This window comes from Triticum aestivum, chromosome 2B (genome assembly GCF_018294505.1).
Source record: "Triticum aestivum cultivar Chinese Spring chromosome 2B, IWGSC CS RefSeq v2.1, whole genome shotgun sequence".
NCBI lineage: Eukaryota > Viridiplantae > Streptophyta > Magnoliopsida > Poales > Poaceae > Triticum > Triticum aestivum.
Genome location: NC_057798.1, coordinates 20742779 through 20769257, shown reverse-complemented (window position 1 = coordinate 20769257; position 26479 = coordinate 20742779). Strand labels below are relative to the sequence as shown.

The following is a 26479-nucleotide window of genomic DNA, read 5'->3' as shown; positions in this document are numbered from 1 at the left end:
ACACTAAGCATATCAATCAATGGATTACTAACCCTAAAATTTATCATTTCTACAACATATATTGGTCGCGATTAGCAATGAGGCGAGGCCGTTCCTACAGAATTCCTATAACTTAGCATGTAAATCCATGGATTCCACCCTTAGCATTTCACCCTAGACTATATATCAATCAATCTATCTATTATAACAACACAACAAATTTGGTGCGGCTGGCGACGAGGAAGGCCGGCCGGATGCAACGGAGCGAAGCGTGAGGTGAAGGAGAGGTAGGGATCGAACCTTTTGTGACAATGAGCGGCGATCTCTGATGGTGACGACAAGGGGGTAGCCTTCTTCGGCAAGGTCCAGCAGCAGCGGCTAGTCTTGGGAGGCAGACGGGTTGAGTGGAGATAGACAAAGTATGCGCTAGGTTTCTACCTAAGTAAAAAGAAGGGCGAGGTAGTGGCGTCGGACTAAGCCCACGCAACAAATATTGGGGCCCAAAAACGAGAAACAAATATTCGGGCCTGAAAACGAGAAACAGTGACCAAAAATAGACCAATAGCGTGTCTTTACCCCACGCTGTAAGTAACCAGTGGCGTGTCGAGTCTTTGACACACCACCAATAAATCGAGTGTTCTTTTTTTACCGAGCACATTTTACCAGGAGCAACTGCCGGCGTGTGCTGTGTCCTGCTGCCTGCCGAGAGCCACACTCGGCTTACATGTCTTTTACCGTGATCCCGTGTTCCGGTACTCGGCAAACAACAAAGAATTCGGTAACGGTGATTTTTCCAGTAGTGTTAATGCAATAGTGGCGACGTATGCTTTCTTGCCCACACCACTAGTATTTCAAAAAGATAATGATGACGTGAATTGAAAGTGTCGCACCGTCAATTAAGATGTGTGTAAACATTTGTGCACTAGCTAGTGCCTGTTACCTGCTTGTACAACTTAGGCATGTATCATGTCGTTCGGAACCTTATTTTTATTCCATCTAAGTATTCACGTGCAGTCCTTGCAGGTTCTTAGACATGTAACATGACGGAACCCATCACAAAACATGCTTAATAATTTCAACGAGGACTGAAGAGGGTTCTTCCTAAATCACATCCTGGAATATGACCTTTGCGATGTGGCTATCAACTGTTTCAGGTGAGCAATGAGCCGAGTAATAGAAGCTTTTCACCACGTTGAGAAATGTCTGTCTGGTCTCTCTGTTGATGCCATGGCAACCCTGATGAACACGCCAAGATAGTTCTTGCATCTCCAAATCCACTTGCCGGTGTAAGCCCTCTGTGTTCTCCATACTTGCCCCATTCTGTTTTCCCCCCATTAAACATTTTTTGGTTATAGTTTCACAGATGGATATATGGATGCAATGCATGTACACACGCACCTGAGCAAGACCTATTGTGGCAAGCTTGTGGCAGATGGAAGAGGTGAGCTGCTCCAGCTGGGAATAATCCCAACGGTTCAGTTTCTGCTCGGTTGAAGCAATCCTTCCTGAGACGATCTCGATGGTGCGAACGAACAACAGTGATGTATCTCCATCAACGGATCCATGGCTCTCCTTTGCAGTCCATGCCATGAGCCACTGCTTCCACTGTAATTACCAAAGAAAATAGAGATTTGGCCGTTTCATATCTGGTAAAAGTTCAATATCATATCAACAACTATATCTACGTGTAATGATTTGTTCAATTTTACAGCTTCACGAAGACCGCCAAAAGCATCGTCAAATGAAACAAGGTTGATAAGTTCTTCAAGATTCTCTGTTGAATAGCATGGACCCCTGCAATGAATTGCACACACATTTTGCATCGATCATCACTAAAAGAAGATTCCGGAGAGGGAAAACTGTGAGGCTGCAAGCTGCATACATACCCAATGTGTCGAAAGTGAGCTGTAACCGCCTCAGCAAGCACAGCCACACGAGCCCATACTAGACGCTCTGCTGCTCGGCTAGGTTCAAAGATATTTGCTGAAGCTAAGAAGTAAGCCGTGAGCGCGCTCTTTGGAGTCCCACCATACCTCTGCAGATGGTTCCTGAAATACCACCTGTGCATACTCGATCTCATTTAAGAATATAGCAGTCTTTACTAGCTTATTGATTGCACTTGGAATAGAGTGGTAGAGAAAATAGACCGTGACTTACTTTCTGAGGCCATTCCACTCAAGTCGGGAGAGTCTTTGATATTCTCTGAAATCAGCTTTTGCCATTTTAAGGTACATGTCGTTGCTCACAAGATTCATTCTGAAATGGTATGGGTCAGAACTAAGGGTGTGATAAATATTTGGCAACCAGAAATTTCTATTTTTTTAATAAAAGGCGCTTTATTGACTTAAATTGATGCATCAATCGATACAAAACCAATGAACGGACACACATCCGGCATCTGCATCACTAGGAACTGTAATTTTTTCTAGTATAGTAGCAACTAAGAATAGGTCTAGTGTCACGTGTAAGATGAGTACTACACAGGATGGTTACTAACTGTGGGTCCTCACTAGCAAACCGAGAGTAACTCAGACGTTAGGTTCCTTTTGGTGGAAGCAACCCACCAGGGTTCACGTTCTAAACTTGGCATTGCTGGCTGCATATTCCTAGATTTATCTCAGGCCTGCAGCGATGTGTGTTCAATGGAGGAGATGATCTGTCAACTATGGCAACTTCATCAATCTCAAGATGATATGCCCGCTCAGTGGAGGTGCTCATAAAGATAGGGTGTGCATACATGCATTTATAAGGAATGAATATATGTGCATATATATGAGCATCCATGTCTATAGTACATATGAGTGTCTGCGTCTACTGTGTTAAAACGCCCAGGTGAATCCTCATTCCTCAATTAGTACATGACGAGCTGTCTAGTCTACAAGATGCTCATGATACAATTATTTTTGTAGAACATGACTTGGCTAAAGCCATCAATATGAAGCGAATTCTTAGCGTGTTTGACCAGCTCTCTGGGTTAAATAGTAACTTCCATAAGAATGCTGGATGTATAGCTACTAAGCGAAGATGCCATAAAATATTGTTAGGCCATGCGCAAGTGGACGTCTCATCCCACGCCGCCCCTGCGTGCCACGCGGAAGAATTCTAAATCAAGGCCGCCAACCCTCATCTCCCTTCTCCCCCGTCACCATCGTCACATGGCTCGGCTGGGCGAAGCTCGACCAGAGCCGGCAGTGGCAGGGCATCCCTGTCCCTTCGCAGGCAGGGGCCAGCACAGGGCGGCTCCTTCTCGCATGGGCGCGGCGCGGGCGTGCATTGGCTTGCATGCACCGTGACAGTGTGTCGACAGGCGTGGTGATGGGTGGTTTGTGACGGCGAGATGGCTCCGGCCAGATCTGGCGGACGGCAGCCTCTCACTGCAAGGGTTGTGGGCGACGTATGTCGGCATTGACGGGCTGCAGGTGGTGGCGACGGATCCATGGCACGCGCCCCCAGATCTTCTTCCAGCTGGCACGACACCTTGGGTTGGGTTGGGTTGGACAGATCTGGGTCACTTGCCTTGATTTGTCTAGCCCGATGCGGTCCTTCCTCCTACGTTGGTGGGTTTCTCTGACCTGTGCCTATGCCCTGGTTCGCGGGACGGATCTGCCGTTGCAGATGATGTAGCGAGTTCTACAGCCGCTGCTAACTTCCTTTGAGGGCATCGTCAAGGTGGTGGTCCTGTGGAGCTCTGAGGGAATCCTTAAGTTTGGCTTGCCGGACTGGACAATGGTGGCGTGTGGTGTCGCTTACCTCCTTAGTGGCACTGTTTTGGAGCTTCGGCCCCTGGGAGCTCAGAGGTGTGGTAGCGTTAGACCATCACGTGGACTCGGATGGAAGATGCATCTGCTTCGGGGGGAAACCCTTGATCTTGGTGTTTCGGATCAAGCAATGGGGGTGTCTGGAGCCGCTCACCCTCATGAGGGCAACTTTCTTGGAGCAAGTGTTGGCTAAAGGGGTCTGGAGGGCGGGGCGATGTTTGCGTCGATGACAGTTGGACCTGTCAAGGTCAACGCGTTGATCCGCGGAAGATGGTGAAGGCAGATTCTAGAGCGTGCACGTGCGTTGCGCGCTTAGGGTTTGCTAAGCTAGTTGGTGCTCTCGGCTGGCCGTGAGCGGCTTGGCAAGGCAATCAAATTAGATGGTGTGATGTCAAGGCACGTCACCAAGCTTTAGATGTAGCGATAGAGGTTGCCAAGAAGGTGGCTTTGGGTTAGATCCATGTATTTGTTTCGTCTGACACTATTGAATAATATAATAAATATGGTTGTGTGCATCCTTGGATGCACATGCCAGAGATTTCAACCTTCTTTTCAAAAGAAAAACCTTGGATGGAGTTTGGGAGTCTCTCTTTAAGCATTTGGAGCGAAATACTCACGATTGTGAAAGCCAAACTAATACTCCCACCTTTGGAAGGGCCTTACGAATTTGAAGGATACTTTTGTTTCATGTGTATCTTTTAATGTGGTGCATGAGGGATCAATTAGATTCCGATAAAATGGGTAGATCGGACACATCTCTCTTAAGCTGCCTGTAACATCATTATCATGCATATTTTATTAGTATATGATACTATCTTCATCGTGCATAGTATCATGTGTTAGTATTTTGATGACCTCATTTATTGTCATGCATATAAATAGCAGCACATCATTTATTATGATATGATACTCAACCCTCCTTTTCTTCATTTAGTCTATGCCACCTCAGCAAAATTGGCTAGTAGACATACATGAACGGGTCCATGTGTGTGTGTGTGTGTGTGTGTGTGTGCGCGCGCGCGCGCGCGTGTGTGTGAGAGAGGGGGAGGGTGTTAAATCTCTAAGGTATTTTTATTTTGGTTGGGACGACAACATTGTTTTTGTCTATCTGACTATGTAAAAATGACGGTGTTTTTGACTGAGGTCATGGAGATGCAACTATCGTGTACCAATTGGCGGCGGTTATGCACAGTATTACATAACATGCATCACAGTGAGCCGGTTGAGGTTAGCGTGAAGAAGCTACCACTGAGTTGATATCCTTGTTTGGATGGCGTGCAAGTGATAGGCCATTGAGTGTTTAGAGTGGTCTTGTTTGGCATGTTAATCTTAGTTGGTCCATATGTTATTATCATTTCTTCTTTTGGCCAGATCAAACTCGAATCTCTTTGTAATAAACAATGTAATAAGGTTTGTCTTATGATGCAGAGTATGGTAGTGATAGAAGTTTCATTATTAATTATTTTTACCTGTAGAGGACCTTAGCAATCCAGACATCTGTGTTGCCTCCGTACTGATCCAGATACATCCTTGTTTCAATTCGTGACAAACTTGCTTTCCAGGGAAAGTTCAGTGTGTACTCGACCTGAATTTACAGGAGGAATGGCTCATCAATCTGTTGTGAATTAAGGGCATTAAATAGTAGCCCGATTGATGCATACATATATATAATTAACTGGAATTTGTTGGAACATACTACCTCGCCCGGCAGGTCCTTGGTAATGATCCACTTGTCGTGCAGTTTGTTGGAGGCTTGTCTCTCTTGGAGGAATGCACGACAATAGCGCCCGGCCCGTGCCAGGACGTCGTCGTCACCAGGGAACATGAACTGCGAAGCACGGTAAGTGTTGTACATCGGGGTGACAGATGCGTGGTTGGTCTCCATGGGGAAACAGAAGAAATTGCCATCCTTGGTCTCAAAGTGCTTAAACACGGCTACATTGTAGATCGATGTGCGTTAGTCTGTCAAACTCGATCCAGCATAACATATATAGTAGCCATGCATGCCAAAGCGCTACTACTTATTAGTTACATGGAGTGACATCGTAGCCATGCTGACGGAGGAGACGGAAACCCATGGACGTATCATCAATATCCACGACTTGACAGTACGCGTTATGAGCTAGTCCCTTCTGAGTCCAGCGCCTGTTCAAAGTGTGTACATTCCTCTCAATCTGGTCTACTGGTCTTAAAGAAAAAACACTACTCTGGTAGTACTCCATTTAAAAATATCATTAGCATTTAGACTTTTAGGACATATTGTATTTCCAACTAAATTAAAGTAGTTTATGTTACCTGTAAATAAACTCTAAGCACCGCTGAATTTCAATTGTGAAGTGCCTTGATATCCCCAGACGAATGAGCCGGTCGACCACCCATAACTGCTCAAAAGTATCCATAGAGTGGCTACATGGCACTGAGAAAACAAATAATTTACGTCAATGGTGACGTTTTGTATTGACCAACATACAAAGGGGCTCTCCTACCTAAGAGTGCATTCCTGTTGGTTGTACAAGAAAATAAGTGGTAGTGATTTTACCTCCCCCCTTGAACATTTTGACAAGCCTATCTAGAAATGCTAGGCATTCCTTGTCGCCAGTGTAACTAAGGGCAGCAGCTGTGGCAGCAGGCGAGGAATGGAAGGATCCGTCTGGACAACGCAACGTGAGTAGCTTTTCCCAGTCCAATGGTAAGTCAACCATTCCCTCCAAACTGAAAAGTAGGGTCGTTGGTATGGCGTGTAGCACATCCAGAGGTATCCTGCAATTTGAGAGCCGGATAAATTATTACTTAACTAATTATACATAGACTATTCAGTTCAATGTACAAATCCAGATTTATCACATGCATGTAGCTAGGTATTCCATTCACAACTTTGCATGTTGACCACCTATGCAATTACCACACAGTGATAGATAGGCAGGCAGGAATCTTTCACCTAGCCCCTCCGCGCACCTAGCCCCGCCGCTGGCCAATCCGGCCGCGGCGGCCACCGCCTGAACCTCCCGCCGTTGATCACTCCGGCCACGGCGGCCACCGCCTGTATCTCCCGCTGTACGTCACTCCGGCTGCGGCGGCCACCGTCTAGCTCTTCCTTCCTTGATTTCTGTCTGTTCTCCACCACCGCCCTCTTCGGCCGCCATGTCTCTGTCTGATCTTCGTTTTGAACGGGGGCACGCCTTTGAAGATCGTATCCTATCCTCCCTTCATCTTCCGGTCAACTTCACCGCCGAGAATGGGCAAAAGGAATTCTTTTTGGTTGCAGAATTCACCAGATCGAAGATCAGACTCACTGAGTAGTCCGTCGGTACTATCCTTCTTTCATGTTTTGGGGGTCGTGCTTCTCTATTCAAAGTTTGCAAGCTACGTGATCACCTATACAAATTCTCGGTTTCTTCAATCAATGTTGGATTTGCGATATACAATGGAGGAAATATTTCTTTGCCGGAATTCAATCTTGGTTTTCTTCTGTGGGGTGCTAATGGTACGAAGTTTCGTTCTATCTCCGATCCGAATCAACACAATGGTTGGACTCTAGTCTCGCGATCTCGCAATGGGAATTCTTTTGCTGATGCAGCTCGAGCGCCGAGATTTTTCCAGCAATCTTCAGTTCCTGCTCAGGCACGGCGATCTCGCCCCGCTCAATCTTCGGTAGCAGTTACTACGGTGTTTGATCGTCTTCAATTTCCAGCAGTGGGCAATAATGAGGCGGCAATTCAGGAAATTCAAACTGCCCCAAGGGCTTCTGTGGGATCTGGTGCGGCCCATTTGGATGGTGAGGCCCAACCAAAGCTCTTCTGTGTCCGTTGCTTGCTATCGGGCCACAAGCGCGCGGGCTGCAAAAATAAAATCCGGTGTCATAATTGCAAAAGGTGGGGCCACATTTCCAGTGACTGTCGTTCGGCCTTCCGCTCTCTCGCATTGTCAAATCAATTGACTGCCTCAGTATCTGCTCCTACCTCTGCTACACCTGTTAATGGTGCGATTCAGGGGCAACAATCGAGGCCAGTTTTGGAGAATACCGGCAATCAAGCTCCTTCCATACCCTCACCAACCATTCCACCTGCTAATGTGTCGCTCTCTGCTCGCTCTGCGTCTCTGCCTCCGCCGCCCCCGCTCACAGCTAGCAGGCTCTTGCTTTCTTCAGAGCAGGGCGGAGAGCTGGTCCCGCGCGACATGGCCAACTTCCCATTCGATCCGGCCCCTTTTCTTCCTCCGCATCATCAAGCAATCCAGGTGGAAGGAAGACCAGCGAGAGTCAGGGTTATTTCGAGCCCTTCTCTGCCACGCCATGAAGACTGGGCAATCGCCACCATTGTACCAATGCCCAACCAGCAGGTTCACTTCCCAAATGTTCGTCAAATCATTGGTGAGTTCATTACGCAAGTCAAGCATCTAGGGTTTCAAGAGATTTGTCAATGCCCTTTTGGTCAAGCTTATGTCAGATTAAACTCCTCTTTCGACCGTGATGCTCTGGTTCTGCAAAGCCCGCATGTCCATGGAGATGTACATATCATCTTTCAGAGGCATAACCAGGGCATCAACTGGAGAAGTTTGCATCTTGACAGGGATGTTTGGGCTCTGTTAGTGGGATTTCCTTTTGATAAACGAGAGATGCATGAGCTGACGGATGCAGTAAGGAGTTTTGGCAAATTATTGCTATGGGACAGAGCCAGAAGTACCAGAGCTGCACTCATGGTTAAGATTAGGGTTGAAAACTTAAGCGATGTTCCTGTTAGTATTGTGGTTGGAGAATCTGATGATCCAAATGCAGAGTCCTGGTCTGTGCCTGTGATTATTCTCCAACAAGATCTGCTGGGTGCTGGACCTCCAGAAGAAGACCCTGTTCCTGTGGATGGAAATCCTCATCCACAGCCAGTCAACAATTTTTTTCACCCCAATCAACTGAATCACTTTGTTGGGCCCATCCAACAGCACCAAGTTCAAGATATCATGGGAGGAGACCCACAAAATTTCCATCAGCAGGCAATGCAGATTCAGGCAGCTGATGAGGAACCTCAAGATGAGGATGAGGATCTCCCTGGATGGGGGCACTGGGCAATGCCTGCTGAAGATGATGACCTCATTGATCAGGAAATTGAAGAGGGAGAATTTGTGGAGCTAGCTGATCTGTTTCAGCCTTTGGAAGAACAGTTGCAAGTGGCTCTCCTTGATATGGACATTCATAGTGATCTCACTATTTCTGTGGGATCAAATAGGGTGGAGATTGATATGCAAGAGGCCAATGCTTCGCCTGTCTTGGAGGGAAATGGTTTTTTAAACAATTTGGCCCAGGCCCATGTGGATCTCCCTGACCTCAACTTGGCCCTTGGGCCCATGATAGTGGACCAGCTGAACTTTCCCCAGCCTGAGCCTGCTATGCCTGTCATTGCTGCTCCTCTAGAGTTCTATCCTATTTTGCCAGAAATGGAGCCACCATTAAACGTTCAACTTGATTTAAATCAAGAGCTGCCTCCTTCACCTGCAATCATTGAATCTCATGTGAATGCTCCTTTGGAAATCTCTCAGTTGGAGGATAACTTGTTCCCTGACGAGGAGGATGGCTCCTTATTTAACTTAAATCTTGCTGAAGGAGAGGACCCAGTTATTCAGTTAGCTTCTCATGCAGAAATTTTGGCAGCTCAGCTTAGGGAAGATGACCAGAGCTCTTTTGTTGATGAGGAAATTGAAATCCTTGACTGTTCTTCTGTTGGTTCTTCCAAGCCTGACTCTGAATGTAGGGCTGTTACATGCTCTTCTAACTCTCATTCCTCAGCACCACCAGGGTTTTCTATCAAAGGGAAATATTTATCTATTGATGATACTGTTGCAGATTCTGGCAGTCAATCTGTGGCTTGTTTATCTGCCTGGGAGAAGCATTTCTCTGTTAGTGCTGAAGGCCTCACTAAAGTTCAGGTACCTTATGACTGGGTGGATTTCATTTGTTATGCCCTTTTGACTCCTGATAAATTTGAGTGGGCCAAGATGTTCTTGCTGTCTCCTATGTGGGCTATTATTTGTCAAGAGTTTCAGAAATCTCAACATCTCACCTTCTTCATTCCTCCTTCTTGCCCTGTAACTGTGGCTCCTTCTTGCTCTTAGTTGCAGGCTCCTAGCTTGGAGGATATGCAACCTTTACCTGCTGAGGTGGTCAGCTTCTCCAGTCCTGCTGCTGTTAAGGGAAAAAGGAAGGACAGGTTGCCTATTGTGGAATCTGAGGTAAGAAGAAGTGAGAGATTGCAACACTTAAACAAGGGATATAGGAAGAAAACATGTCATGATAGTAACTGTTTGGCTTGTACTGCTAAGCCTCCTGTCTGCAATTCAAAAATAATAAAGAATCTGAACTCTTCTTACTGCAAGGTGGACCCTAAGGCTTGCTCTGAAGAAATCCTCTTGCAGAAGAAAGTTAAAAGAGGGGGGAAGCCATCAGCATGGAAGGACTGAAGCCTTGGGAAGCACTGTGGGGAGTTCTTGAAGCTGCCCTTCTTTTGGATCAAATTAGGTCCTTTTGTCTAGGGTCCTTGCTACTGAAATTTCAGTTCATCTTTACTGTAGTAAATTCAATCTCTGTTCCCTGGACTTTTATGAGAACCTTCAATCTATGGGCCTGTCTTAGTTTGAGTCTTTGGACCATTTTAAAAATTCCTGCTCAGTGGTGGTTCCTGTTGTATGCCTGCGTGTTTCTGCAATGAATAGATCCTGGAATATTTTAAACTGGAATGTGAGAGGTATAAACTCCAGTGATAAGTGGCTTGCAATTTCTAATAAAATTGAAGAATCACAGTGCTCAGTTATCTGTCTGCAAGAAACCAAAAGAGAAGTTTTTGACATCTCTTATTTAAGAAAATTTGCCCCAAAAAGAATCAATAAATTTGAGTTCTCACCCTCTATAGGGGCTTCTGGGGGTCTGCTTGTGGCTTGGAGTGATGCTATGTTTCAAGGAGAATGTCTGTTTAAAAATGATTTCTCTCTTTCAATGAGGTTTATTTCAGTGCACACAGGAGAATCATGGATCCTAACTAATATTTATGGTCCCTGTGATGAGGAAGGGAGACATTTATTTCTGGACTGGTTCAAAAACATTCAGATGCCTGTGGAAACAAACTAGCTGATTTCTGGGGATTTTAATTATATTAGATATCCTTCCAATAGAAATGATGGTGCTGGGAATATAAACAATATGATGGATTTTAATGCTGCAATCAGTCAATTAGCTTTGGTAGAAATTCCTTTGAAGGGAAGAAGTTTTACTTGGAGTAACATGCAGCAAGCACCTTTGTTAGAAAAAATTGATTGGGTATTCACATATGAAAACTGGTCCTCTCAATACCCAAATACCTTGTCCTTTCCCTTGGCCAAGCCTATTTCTGATCATTGCCCATTTGTGATCCAAATTGGTACTTCTATCCCCAAAGCAAAAGTATTCAGGTTTGAGAACTTTTGGCTTCAACTTCCAGATTTCCAAGAATTAGTAAAGTCCAGCTGGCACGAACCCATTCAAGTCACTAATTCTGCCAAACTCATCACTGCAAAGTTTAAAAGGCTTAGCAAAAGTCTAAAGTTTTGGAGTAAGGGCATTTCCAACCTTGCACTCAGCATTCAGGCCACAAATAGTGTAATCTTGATGTGGGATTATTTTGAGGAGTTTAGAATACTATCAGATATGGAACAAAATGGCAGAGAAATCTTGAAAGAGCATCTCTTGAGGTTGTTGTCTTTTCAAAGCATTTACTGGAGACAGAGAGCAACAATTAGATGGGTAAAGTTTGGAGATGAGAATTCAAAATTCTTACAGGCTAAAGCTACCATCAAATACAGGCATAACTTCATTCAAACTCTTATGAATGATCAGGGGGTAGAAGTAACAGAGCATCATGCTAAGGCTGCAGTTCTTTGGTCAGCTTTCAAAGAAAGATTGGGTAATTCAAGTGAGATGTCTGACCATCTCAATCTAATAAGACTTATTCACAGAGTTGATGGTTTAGAAGATTTAGATGCTCCTTCTCAAAGCAGGAAATTGACTCTGTGGTCAAGGATCTTCCTTCTGATAAAGCACCTGGTCCTGATGGATTCAATGGAGATTTCATTAAAGCTTGTTTGAGCATCATTGCTGAAGATTTCTACAGGCTGATTAATGATTTCTATCATGGAAATATTTCTCTGCAAAGTATCAATGCTTCCTTCATCACTCTAATTCCCAAAAAGGACAATCCTGTCAGAGGAAATGATTTCAGACCAATTTCACTGTTGGGGAACGTAGCAGAAATTCAAAATTTTTCCTACGAATCACCAAGATCTATCTATGGAGAGACCAGCAACGAGTAGAAAGGAAGAGTGCATCTACATACCCTTGTAGATCGCTAAGCGGAAGCGTTCAAGTGAACGGGGTTGATGGACTCGTACTCGTCGTGATTCAGATCACCGATGATCAAGTGCCGAACGGACGGCACCTCCGCGTTCAACACACGTACAGCCCGATGACGTCTCCCACGCCTTGATCCAGCAAGGAGAGAGGGAGAGGTTGAGGAAGACTCCATCCAACAGCAGCACAACGGCGTGGTGGTGGTGGAGGAGCGTGGCAATCCTGCAGGGCTTCGCCAAGCACCTACGGGAGAGGAGGAGGTGTCACGGGAGGGAGGGAGGCGCCAAGGGCTCAGGTATGGATGCCCTCCCTCCCCTCCACTATATATAGGGGCAGGGGAGAAGGGGGAGGCGCAGCCTTGCCCCCTACTCCAAGAAAGGGGTGCGGCTAAGGGGGGGGGGAGGAGTCCATCCTCCCCAAGGCACCTCGGAGGTGCCTTCCCCCTTTAGGACTCTCCCCTTTTTCCTTTATCTTGGCGCATGGGCCTCTAGGGGCTGGTGCCCTTGGCCCATGTAGGCCAAGGCGCACCCCCTACAGCCCATGTGGCCCCCCGGGGCAGGTGGCCCCACCCGGTGGGCCCCCGGGACCCTTCCGGTGGTCCCGGTACAATACCGATGACCCCGAAACTTGTCCCGATGGCCGAAACAGGACTTCCTATATATAAATCTTTACCTCCGGACCATTCCGGAACTCCTCGTGACGTCCGGGATCTCATCCGGGACTCCGAACAACATTCGGTTACCACATACAAGCTTCCTTTATAACCCTAGCGTCATCGAACCTTAAGTGTGTAGACCCTACGGGTTCGGGAGACATGCAGACATGACCGAGACGTTCTCCGGTCAATAACCAACAGCGGGATCTGGATACCCATGTTGGCTCCTACATGTTCCACGATGATCTCATCGGATGAACCACGATGTCAAGGACTCAATTGATCCCGTATACAATTCCCTTTGTCTAGCGGTATTTTACTTGCCCGAGATTCGATCGTCGGTATACCGATACCTTGTTCAATCTCGTTACCGGCAAGTCACTTTACTCGTTCCGTAACACATCATCCCGTGATCAACTCCTTGGTCACATTGCGCATATGATGATGTCCTACCGAGTGGGCCCAGAGATACCTCTCCGTTTACACGGAGTGACAAATCCCAGTCTCGATCCGCATAAAACAATAGATACTTTCGGAGATACCTGTAGTGCACCTTTATAGTCACCCAGTTACGTTGTGACGTTTGATACACCCAAAGCACTCCTACGGTATCCAGGAGTTACACGATCTCATGGTCGAAGGAAGAGATACTTGACATTGGCAAAGCTCTAGCAAATGAACTACACAATCTTTTGTGCTAGTCTTAGGATTGGGTCTTGTCCATCACATCATTCTCCTAATGATGTGATCCCGTTATCAACGACATCCTATGTCCATAGCCAGGAAACCATGACTATCTGTTGATCACAACGAGCTAGTCAACTAGAGGCTCACTAGGGACATATTGTGGTCTATGTATTCACACGTGTATTACGATTTCCGGATAATACAGTTATAGCATGAATAAAAGACAATTATCATGAACAAGGAAATATAATAATAATACTTTTATTATTGCCTCTAGGGCATATTTCCAACAGTCTCCCACTTGCACTAGAGTCAATAATCTAGTTCACATCGCCATGTGATTAACACTCACAGGTCACATCGCCATGTGACTAATACCCAAGAGTTTACTAGAGTCAGTAGTCTAGTTCACATCACTATCTGATTAACACTCAATGAGTTTTATATTTGATCATGTTGCTTGTGAGAGAGGTTTTAGTCAACGGGTCTGAACCTTTCAGATCCGTGTGTGTTTTACAAATCTCTATGTCATCTCCTAGATGCAGCTACCACGCTCTATTTGGAGCTATTCCAAATAACTGTTCTACTTTGAGCTATTCTAAATTATTGCTCCATTATATGTATCCGGTCTCTCTACTCAGAGCTATCCGGATAGGTGTTAAGCTTGCATCGACGTAACCTTTACGACGAACTCTTTTACCACCTCCATAATCGAGAAAATTCCTTAGTCCACTAGTTACTAAGGATAACTTTGACCGCTGTCCTGTGAGCCATTCTTGGATCACTCTTGTACCCCTTGACTGACTCATGGCAAGGCACACTTCAGGTGCGGTACACAGCATAGCATACTGAAGAGCCTACGTCTTAAGCATAGGGGACGACCTTCGTCCTTTCTCTCTATTCTGCCGTGGTCGAGCTTTAAGTCTTAACTTCGTACCTTACAACTCAGGCAAGAACTCCTTCTTTGACTGGTCCATCTTGAACACCTTCAAGATCATGTCAAGGTATGTGCTCATTTGAAAAGTACCATTTAGCGCTTTGATCTATCCTTATAGATCTTGATGCTCAATGCTCAAGTAGCTTAATCCAGGTTTTCTATTGAAAAACACATTTCAAATAACCCTATATGCTTTCCAGAAATTCTACATCATTTCTGATCAACAATATGTCAACAACATATACTCATCAGAAATTCTATAGTGCTCCCACTCACTTCTTTGGAAATACAAGTTTCTCATAAACTTTGTACAAACCCAAAATCTTTGATCATCATCAAAGCATACATTCCAACTCCGAGATGCTCACTCCAGTCCTTAGAAGGATCGCTGGAGTTAGCATACCTTTTAGCATCCTTAGGATCGACAAAAACTTTCTGATTGTATTACATACAACCTTTCCTCACGAAAACTGGTAAGGAAACTCGTTTTGACATCCATCTGCCAGATTTCATAAATACAGCTAATGCTAACATGAATCCGACGGACTTTAAGCATCGCTACGGATGAGAAAAATCTCATCGTAGTCAACTCCTTGAACTTGTGAAAAACTTTTCACCACAAGTCGAGCTTCATGAACGGTGACATTACCATCCACGTCCGTCTTCTTCTTAAAGATCCATTTATCTTAATGGCTTGCCGATCATCGGGCAAGTCCACCAAAGTCCATGGATCCGTTCTCGGATTCTATGGCCTCGAGCCATTTATCGGAATCCGGGCCCACCATCGCTTCTCCATAGCTCGTAGGTTCATTGTTGTCCAGCAACATGACTTTCAAGACAGGATTACGTACCACTCTTAAGTAGTATGTATCCTTGTCACCCCACGAGGTTTGGTAGTGACTTGATCCGAAGTTTCATGATCAATATCATAAGCTTCCACTTCAATTGGTGTAGGTGCCACAGGAACAACTTCCTGTGCCCTGCCACACACTAGTTGAAGAGACGGTTCAATAACCTCATCAAGTCTCCACCATCCTCCCACTCAATTCTTTCGAGAGAAACTTTTCCTCGAGAACGGACCCGATTCTAGAAACAATCCATATTGCTTTCGGATCTGAATTAGGAGGTATACCCAACTGTTTTGGGTTTCCTATGAAGATGCATTTTATCCGCTTTGGGTTCGAGCTTATCAACCTGAAACTTTTTCATATAAGCGTCGCAGCCCCAAACTTTTAAGAAACGACAACTTAGGTTTCTCTAAACCATAATTCATACGGTGTCATCTCATCGGAATTACGTGGTGCCCTATTTAAAGTGAATGTGGTTGTCTCTAATGCCTAACCCATGAACAATAGTGGTAATTCGATAAGAGACATCATGGTACGCACCATATCCAATAGGGTGCAACTATGATGTTCGGACACACCATCATACTATGGTGTTCCAGGCGGTATTAATTGCGAAACAATTTCCACAATGTCTTAATTGTGTGCCAAAACTCGTAACTCAGATATTCATCTCTATGATCATATCATAGACATTTTATCCTCTTGTCACAATGATCTTCTACTTCACTCTGAAATTACTTGAACCATTCAATAATTCAGACTTGTGTTTCATCAAGTAAATATTCTCAACATCTACTTGAATCATCTGTGAAGTAAGAACATAACGATATTCACCGCATGCCTCAGCACTCATTGGACTGCACACATCAAAATGTGTTACTTCCAACAAGTTGCTATCTTGTTCCATCTTACTGAAACCGAGGCTTTTCAGTCATCTTGCCCATGTGGTATGATTTGCATATCTCAAGTGATTCAAAATCAAGTGAGTTCAAACGATCCATTTGCATGGAGTTTCTTCATGCATATACACCAATAGACATGGTTCGCATGTCTCAAACTTTTCAAAACGAGTGAGTCCAAAGATCCATCAACATGGAGCTTCTTCATGCGTTTTATACCATTATGACTTATATGGCAGTGCCACAAGTAAGTGGTACTATCATTACTATCTTATATCTTTTGGCATGAAAATGTGTATCACTACGATCGAGATTCAATAAACCATTCCTATAGGTGCAAGAGCACTTATTCAGGTTTAATACTAATCTTGATGGTAGAGGGAGCGTGCGATGCTTGATTATATCAAACTTGGAAACACTTCCAACACATATCGTCAGCTCTCCTTTAGCTAGTCTCCGTTTATTCCGTAGCCTTTTATTTCGAGTTACTAACACTTAGCAACCGAACCGGTATCTTATACCCTGGTGCTACTAGGAGTACTAGTAAAGTACACATTAACATAATGTATATTCAATATACTTCTATCGACCTTGCCAGCCTTCTCATCTACCAAGTATCTAGGGTAATTTTGCTCTAGTGACTGTTCCCCTTATTACAGAAGCACTTAGTCTCGGGTTTGGGTTCAACCTTGGGTCTCTTCACTGGAGCAGCAGCTGATTTGCCGTTTCATGAAGTATCCCTTCTTGCCCTTGCCCTTCTTGAAACTAGTGGTTTCACCAACCATCAATAATTGATGCTCCTTCTTGATTTCTACTTTCGCGGTGTCAAACATCGTGAATACTTCAAGGATCATCTTATTTATCCCTGATATGTTATAGTTCATCACGAAGCTCTAGCAGCTCGGTGGCAATGACTTTGGGGAAACATCACTATCTCATCTGGAAGATTAACTCCCACTTGATTCAAGTGATTGTTGCACTCAGACATTCTGAGCACAAGCTCAACGATTTGAGCTTTTCTCCCTTAGTTTGCAGGCTAAGAAAATCGTCGGAGGTCTCATACCTCTTGACGTGGGCACAAGCCTGAAATCCCAATTTCAGCCCTCAAAACATCTCATATGTTTCGTGATGTTTCAAAAACATCTTTGGTGCCTTAACTCTAAACCGTTTAACTGAACTATCACGTAGTTATCAAAACGTGTATGTTCGATGTTCGAAACATCCACAAACGAGGTTTGGGGTTCAGCACACTAAGCGGTGCATTAAGGACATAAGCTTTCTACTGTCCGCATAATTGCTACTTTCAACTTTCAACTATATTTTCTCTAGGAACATATCTAAAACAGTAGAACTAAAGCGCGAGCTACGACATAATTTGCAAAGATCTTTTGACTATGTTCAGGATAATTAAGTTCATCTTATGAACTCCCACTCAGATTGACATCCCTCTAGTCATCTAAGTGATTACATGATCCGAGTCAACTAGGCCGTGTCCGATCATCACGTGAGACGGACTAGTCATCATCGGTGAACATCTTCATGTTGATCGTATCTACCATACGACTCATGCTCGACCTTTCGGTCTCTGTGTTCCGAGGCCATGTCTGCACATGCTAGGCTCGTCAAGTTAACCCTAAGTGTTTTCGCTGTGTAAAACTGTCTTACACCCGTTGTATGTGAACGTAAGAATCCATCACACCCGATCATCACGTGGTTCTTAGAAGCGACGAACTGTAGCAACGGTGCACAGTTAGGGGAGAACACTTCTTGAAATTGTTGTAAGGGATCATCTTATTTACTACCGTCGTTCTAAGCAAACAAGATGCATAAACATGATAAACATCACATGCAATCAAATAGTGACATGATATGGCCAATATCATTTTGCTCCTTTTGATCTTCATCTTCGGGGCTCCATGATCATCATCGTCACCGGCATGACACCATGATCTCCATCATCATGATCTCCATCATCGTGTCTTCATGAAGTTGTCACGCCAACGACTACTTATACTTCTATGGCTAACGCGTTTAGCAATAAAGTAAAGTAAGTTACATGGCGTTCTTCAATGACACGCAGGTCATACAAAAAAATAAAGACAACTCCTATGGCTCCTGCCGGTTGTCATACTCATCGACATGCAAGTCGTGAATCCTATTACAAGAACATGATCAATCTCATACATCACATATCATTCATCACATTCTTCTTGGCCATATCACATCACATAGCATACCCTGCAAAAACAAGTTAGACGCCCTCTAATTGTTGTTGCATGTTTTACGTGGCTGCTATGGGTTTCTAGCAAGAACGTTTCTTACCTACGCAACACCACAACGTGATATGCCAATTGCTATTTACCCTTCATAAGGACCCTTTTCATCGAATCCATTCCGACTAAAGTGGGAGAGACTGGCACCCGCTAGCCACCTTATGCACCAAGTGCATGTCAATCGGTGGAACCTGTCTCACGTAAGAGTACGTGTAAGGTCGGTCCGGGCCGCTTCATCCCACAATACCGTCGAAACAAGATTGGACTAGTAACGGTAAGCATATTGAACAAAATCAACGCCCACAACTACTTTGTGTTCTACTCGTGCAAAGAATCTACGCAATAGACCTAGCTCATGATGCCACTGTTGGGGAGCGTAGCAGAAATTCAAAATTTTTCCTACGAATCACCAAGATCTATCTATGGAGAGACCAGCAACGAGTAGAAAGGAAGAGTGCATCTACATACCCTTGTAGATCGCTAAGCGGAAGCGTTCAAGTGAACGGGGTTGATGGAGTCGTACTCGTCGTGATTCAGATCACCGATGATCAAGTGCCGAACGGACGGCACCTCCGCGTTCAACACACATACAGCCCGATGACGTCTCCCACGCCTTGATCCAGCAAGGAGAGAGGGAGAGGTTGAGGAAGACTCCATCCAACAGCAGCACAACGGCGTGGTGGTGGTGGAGGAGCGTGGCAATCCTGCAGGGCTTCGCCAAGCACCTACGGGAGAGGAGGAGGTGTCACGGGAGGGAGGGAGGCGCCAAGGGCTCAGGTATGGATGCCCTCCCTCCCCTCCACTATATATAGGGGCAGGGGAGAAGGGGGAGGCGCAGCCTTGCCCCCTACTCCAAGAAAGGGGTGCGGCTAAGGGGGGGGAGGAGTCCATCCTCCCCAAGGCACCTCGGAGGTGCCTTCCCCCTTTAGGACTCTCCCCTTTTTCCTTTATCTTGGCGCATGGGCCTCTAGGGGCTGGTGCCCTTGGCCCATGTAGGCCAAGGCGCACCCCCTACAGCCCATGTGGCCCCCCGGGGCAGGTGGCCCCACCCGGTGGGCCCCCGGGACCCTTCCGATGGTCCCGGTACAATACCGATGACCCCGAAACTTGTCCCGATGGCCGAAACAGGACTTCCTATATATAAATCTTTACCTCCGGACCATTCCGGAACTCCTCGTGACGCCCGGGATCTCATCCGGGACTCCGAACAACATTCGGTTACCACATACAAGCTTCCTTTATAACCCTAGCGTCATCGAACCTTAAGTGTGTAGACCCTACGGGTTCGGGAGACATGCAGACATGACCGAGACGTTCTCCGGTCAATAACCAACAGCGGGATCTGGATACCCATGTTGGCTCCTACATGTTCCACGATGATCTCATCGGATGAACCACGATGTCAAGGACTCAATCGATCCCGTATACAATTCCCTTTGTCTAGCGGTATTTTACTTGCCCGAGATTCGATCGTCGGTATACCGATACCTTGTTCAATCTCATTACCGGCAAGTCACTTTACTCGTTCCGTAACACATCATCCCGTGATCAACTCCTTGGTCATATTGCGCATATGATGATGTCCTACCGAGTGGGCCCAGAGATACCTCTCCGTTTACACGAAGTGACAAATCCCAGTCTCGATCCACATAAAACAATAGATACTTTCGGAGATACCTGTAGTGCACCTTTATAGTCACCCAGTTACGTTGTGACGTTTGATACACCCAAAGCACTCCTACGGTATCCAGGAGTTACACGATCTCATGGTCGAAGGAAGAGATACTTGACATTGGCAAAGCTCTAGCAAATGAACTACACGATCTTTTGTGCTAGTCTTAGGATTGGGTCTTGTCCATCACATCATTCTCCTAATGATGTGATCCCGTTATCAACGACATCCTATGTCCATAGCCAGGAAACCATGACTATCTGTTGATCACAACGAGCTAGTCAACTAGAGGCTCACTAGGGACATATTGTGGTCTATGTATTCACACGTGTATTACGATTTCCGGATAATACAGTTATAGCATGAATAAAAGACAATTATCATGAACAAGGAAATATAATAATAATACTTTTATTATTGCCTCTAGGGCATATTTCCAACATTCACTTCTCAATTGCTCCATCAAGATCATTTCCAAGTTGCTGGCCAATAGACTTCAGACAGTTATTCTCAATTTGGTTCATGTCAATCAATATGGATTTATTAAGAGCAGAACCATTAATGACTGTCTAAGATGGGCTTATGAGTACTTACATCAGTGTCAGCAGTCTAAATTGCCCATTGTTCTCCTCAAGCTAGACTTTGAAAAGGCTTTTGATCTTCTGAACCATCAAGCTATTCTTGCAATTCTCAAAGCAAGAGGTTTTGGAGATAGATGGATGAATTGGACCTCCATGCTCCTTTCCTCTGGTACTTCTTCAGTGTTGCTTAATGGGGTGCCAGGAAAATTCTTTCATTGCAATCAAGGGGTTAGACAAGGTGACCCTGTCTCTCCTTTGCTATTTGTGTTGGCTGCTGACCTACTCCAATCCACCCTCAATGAAGCTATGCAAAATCAGCTGATTCTTCCTCCTATTGTTAGTCAAGCTTGCCCTGACTTCCCAGTGATTCAGTTTGCTGATGATACCATCTTAGTCCTGCCAGCTGATATGAGACAAATTGAGCAAATCAAAAATCTCCTCCTTCATTACTCTGCTTTCACAGGTCTGAGAGTGAATTATGAGAAATCCTTCTTGGTTCCACTAAATGTACCAATCACACAGCTTCACTCTTTGCTTAATGTTTTGGGCTGCCAGCAAGGTCATTTTCCTTTCACCTATTTAGGTCTCCCTCTTGGCACAACAAAACCAAAAATTGAAGATTTTAACCCAATGATGCAAAGAATTGAAAGAAGGCTTTCTGGCTGCTCCACTATGTTATCTTATGATGACAGGCTTTTGCTTATAAAATCAGTTTTTGCATGTCTGTCAATTTTCTTCATGAGCTGTCTAGCTCTCCCAGTTGGTGTGTTACAGCAAATCAACAAGTACTTGAGAAATTTCCTTTGGAGGAAATTTGGTATGGAGGATAGAGGAACTGCACTTATTGCTTGGTCCAAGGTTTGTAGGCCAAAAAAGCAAGGAGGACTTGGAATACTTGATATCTCTATTCACAACAAGGCACTACTAATGAAAAATCTGCTTAAATTTCTCAATAAGGAGCATATACCTTGGATTAATTTGATCTGGGAGAAATATTACCACACTGAACTGCTAAGAAGGAAAGTTGAAGGCTCTTTCTGGTGGAAGTCTCATATTGCTCTCCTGGAGAGATTCAAACAAATCAGCAAATGCTCCATTGGGTCAGGACAATCTATTCTCTGTTGGTCAGATACTTGGTTGGAATAGCAGCTCCAATCTTTGCTCCCTCACCTTCACTCCTTTGCCCTTCATGAGGATCAATCGGTACTAAGTTTCTTTCAGGAGGAAAATTGGATTGATCAGTTCCATTTACCTCTCTCTGTAGTAGCATTTGAAGAATTCAACCAGCTCCCCTCTTTGGCTCCGACCTTAGACCCACAAGTTAGAGATAGGTGGAACATTATTGGTGCTTCTGGCAGGCCCTCTTCAATTCTGATCTATAATTTGCTTCTGGACAATCATGAGGAGCATCCGTTTTTCAGTCTCATTTGGGATAGCTCCAGCAGGCTAAAGCATAAAATCTTTTTTTGGTTCGTAGCTCACTGTCGAATCAACACTAGGGCTCTTCTTCTAAGGAAAGGCATGCACCTTGATGATACCTTTTGCCCTAACTGTAATCAGCAAGCAGAAGAAACTCCTATGCATTTATTGTGGGATTGCAGTTTTGCGCAAGACTGCTGGAACTCTCTGATTCCAAACAGACAAAGAGGAACTTCTGTTTATGAGGACACCATCTTGGCCACGCAGCTCCTTCCAAAACAATTTGCTGTCGAAATCCTTATTTTGGGTTGTTGGAACATTTGGATTCAGCGAAATAACTTTGTGTTCAGAGCACTTCCTCATTCAATTCAGTCTTGGAGATACCACCTCAAGAATGATCTTAAGCTACTTCGACATAAGATCAAGCAAAAGTTTGCAGTTCGCTTTTCACAGTGGATAGATCATAATCTGTAATCATGGGTTCCATTCCTAGAGCAGGCATTGGCTAGCTTATAATCTTTATTCTTTTGGAATTTGTAACTTTTTGAACTATATTTTGCTTTAATTGATTTACCGTAGAACATTTTGTTCTACGGTGTTGGGTCAAAAAAATGTAGCTAGGTATACATACTTAGAGAGCTTCAGATTCCTCTTGGCATATATCTCTTCCAAAACAGTGTGATTGTAAGGGATGTCCAAGTCCAGGTCCTTCGCCTTCTCTAGGAGTGCTGGGAAGTTAATCTCGAAGCCACATGGCATCCAGTCCTGTTCCTCTTCTAGCAACCAGCTCATATTTTCTTTGATAAATAACACACCTATACACCAGAAAAGGTGCACTCTACATTAGATACATGATCCTTCCTTGGAAGTAAACAAAGTATATCGCTGAATAAAATAAAGAATGAAGTGATCAATCAATTTACCTCTGTTGCACAAGTTGTCATTTCCAATGTTCCAAGACTTCGCAGCCACCACACATGCGAGGGTGCTGATCATCCGATCTTGGACCATAAAGAAAGCGGGATCACCCCACGAACCATCTGGTAGTTGATTTTGAACAATCCAATCGATGCACGAGGGGAATTGCGGTCCATCGCCTCCGTCAAGGTTCTTGACAAGAGCAACCAACGCCGTATCATAGGCTGAAACATTCATTGACGTCTCATCATCACCCAATGACCCTAGTGTGGTTCTAATGGCATCGATCATCTGTTCCATCTCGCTTGGTTCATCCTTTAGGAAGGTTTTGATTTATTTGTCAGGGTTTAATATGTATGTTTGCCAGCTCATGTGCAATAGTTATTATTCTGATCAATACGAGTTATGCATATATGCTCACCTTGTGTGTTCTCCATTCACGCAATTCTGCCTCCGGATATGATGGGGATTTGCTACTTAGCAGGAATACTAAATGCCAGGCATGAGAAGTGGAAAAGAACATGTAAGTCATATTAAATTTATACCCTCTTAACATTTTGAACTCATTTATGAGAACCTGGCAGTTAACTTTTAGAATCCAATTTCTACTCAGACCTTCAATCAATATAATGAACTAAGAGATTTAGTACTCCAAAAATGCAATACCCAAGGCATGTATTAATGGACATTCCTAAAAATGCATAGATGGATCAAAGGATAACAAATGACTCATACCATCGTTAAGTGGCTCTAGAATAGTGCCAACAGACTTAAACATAAATTATTTTTCTAGCTCCATGACAGGGTTCAAACAAAAAAAAACTACTAAAAATGCCAGCATCTTGTTATTATGATTGTAATTTTAGCACTAAAAGCTGCGAGAAAACTTCCATACATCTGTATTGGGACTGCATCTTTGCTCAAGCATCTTGGTATGAGATTGTAGAGAATAAAAATAGTGGTATATCAACCTATGATGAAATCATTTTTACCTCTTTAGAATTGGCATGGACATAGTCATTTTAGGCTGCTGGAATATTTAGAATCTAAGGAACAACAAAATCTTTTGAAAATGAAGTGCCAGTGTTAACAGTTGAAAATTCCCCCTAAAGCAAAATCTAATACTTTTGGGGCATCTAGTGAAGCACAAGTACACTGCAATTCTTCAGAATTGGATTGCCCAAAATAGTCATTGGATAGGCTTTATTTATTTATTTATTTTTCCTTTCTGTCTGTACATATGTAACTTACTTTATATTAATAGGAAAATACATAGGGCGTAGAAGAAAGTTGAACTCATGCACATTATCACTATTATATGCTGCATGAAAAATATGCCAGCCAACTAAAACCTCTAGATCAACATCAATTGAAACGTTAGGTGGACAGGAGAGAATATTCATAGAAGAATCTATGTATTATGTCATAGCATGTAAACAATGTGGGCTGCTCTGGATTGAGTTCCCTACTTGCCAATTATCCATTGGTCTATGCGTTTCTTTTGCATTAAGTTTAATCATGTATGTATAATTTGAACCCACAACATGATTAATGGATTGGGTTATTAAGGCTATGTGGATGAATGTTGTAGCTTGTATACCTTTTTTTTCAATAATATACTGATATTACTTGTGAAGTGAAAGTAATACCATTTTGTGATTACTGTGTTCTCTGGGCAGACTGAAATCCCTAACTTTACCATTCTTTCCAGAATAGGAAGTTCGTGAAAGAATTTTCTTGTTTTTCGTTGAAAATACCAACCTTAACCACACAACCTGGGTTGGGACTACCCCCATCCCTAGAGGAGCGTACGGTTTTGAAGCTCCTATTCCAACATGAACGGAAACAAAATCGTCGAATTTTGCTATTTGTTTCCCCAAAGGGGTAATTGAAGAATTAGAAAAAGATGCGATTATATATTAAAAGTTCACGATGTGCTAACGAGAAAAGTGGGCAATAGGGTAGAAAATCTCACAAAAATCAGGAAGATCTGATTGGTGTTTTTATACATTGGAAAACGACAACCATTTTGTGTTGCTATACGCATTTGCCATGAAACCTAGTTTTTTTTGAGGGGTTGCCATGAAACCTAGTTTTTTTGAGGGGTTGCCATGAAACCTAGTGAAGAAATGACAATAATTCTTTAGTGGTCCGGAATAACAATTTAATGATTAGCACTGCAAGTCAGCCCAATTCCCGTTTTAATGCTATACTTAGTCAAGTGCTTTTGTTGAGTTTTTCAGTTCTCATGTTCTTTATTAGACCTAAAATACCTCATACATGTGCAACATGATTCTGATAAGGTTTAGTCCACGTCAAGAGTAATCAAGAAATTGTGTTCTCCATGATCATTTATGTTTGAAGGTAGCCTATAGTTATAGTGGTTTTCTTTGCTTATTCATCGAATCAGAAGGAAAGAGGCTTGCAAAGTAGCTTTTTGTAGGTGAATAATTCCAAAGTTATAAATAGCAGGCCATGACAAATAGTGACAGAAGCATTAGCGCACTAAATTGCAGCTATAGTGCGCTAAATTTTGCTGTAGCACGCTAAATAGCACTAAAAGGCTTACCAGGATATCACACTATTTAGAACTTTGAACTTCAAAGATTCTAAGGTTAGGATACCTATACCATGGTAAAGAAACTTCAAAACTCGAGAAAAATTTCACAGTTACTTATTCGTTGGCGCAGAACGTGTTTGGCATTAACAAATTTGGATATTGAACTTACTAAAGGAAATAAAAAATGTGATCGGCTTTGTTACTCGCATGCTAATAAGCTAATTTTTTAACTAATGACAAAATTTATGTTTGGCCTTAGAATTATATATGTCACGTACAATATGTTCAATATGTTTCCATTCTTACAATTAAATAAAGACATTATATTGTTGTTTGAGTTTTAAACAACATCATATTAAAAGATAAAACAGACACATATATGCTTCCTAATTTCTATATTATGGAAAGTCTCTCTAGAAAGCAAGCTCACTGGATTGCAATAAATAATTTATATAAAATATATATCCACCACAGAGGAGCCCGCCTATTTGCGCAAGCCGCTGTACTAGTTCAAACATTTTTTAAGAGAATGTGAGCCAGAAATAATAATGTTATTTCGGGAGTACTCAAGTTTTTTAATAACCATGCATGCATTCAGGTGTGGATATTGATAGATCATGATTACCACATTGTTGACGCTGAGAGTGTAAGTGCAGGGAGAGTCGTCGCCATGGCTCTGGTGTTGTCTGGTCGAGCACTGGAGCATGCCGGACTGTAGCGGTGAAAGTCAGCATCCTCCACCTTCTCTCTCTCTCTCTCTCTCTCTCTCTCTCTCTCTCTCTTTGTGTCAACCTTTTGGTTTTTGGCTCAGTGATGAGCTCCTGCATGCTGCTATGATCAAGTATTTATGAAAGAAGGGTCTAGGTGACAGGTTTTGTTGGCAGTATCTACGGCATATTAAGGCTGAGGGAAAAGGGCATCAAAGTTC

The 26479-nt window shown here is 43.7% G+C and overlaps 1 protein-coding gene across 1 annotated transcript; it reads right to left on the bottom strand.

Moving 5' to 3' along the window:
• Window positions 1-1080: 1080 nt before the first annotated feature.
• On the bottom strand, window positions 1081-26285 carry LOC123040053 (syn-copalyl diphosphate synthase-like). The gene is made up of 14 exons (XM_044462998.1): window positions 26177-26285; window positions 23413-23480; window positions 22997-23306; window positions 22705-22888; window positions 6277-6497; window positions 6033-6153; window positions 5770-5882; window positions 5437-5672; window positions 5207-5322; window positions 2137-2235; window positions 1866-2039; window positions 1689-1773; window positions 1378-1584; window positions 1081-1299 (listed from the first exon to the last, which is right to left on the bottom strand). Exons 1-14 carry the CDS (start codon window positions 26283-26285, stop codon window positions 1081-1083), a joined length of 2262 nt encoding a protein of 753 aa, XP_044318933.1.
• Between the last annotated feature and the right edge of the window lie 194 nt (window positions 26286-26479).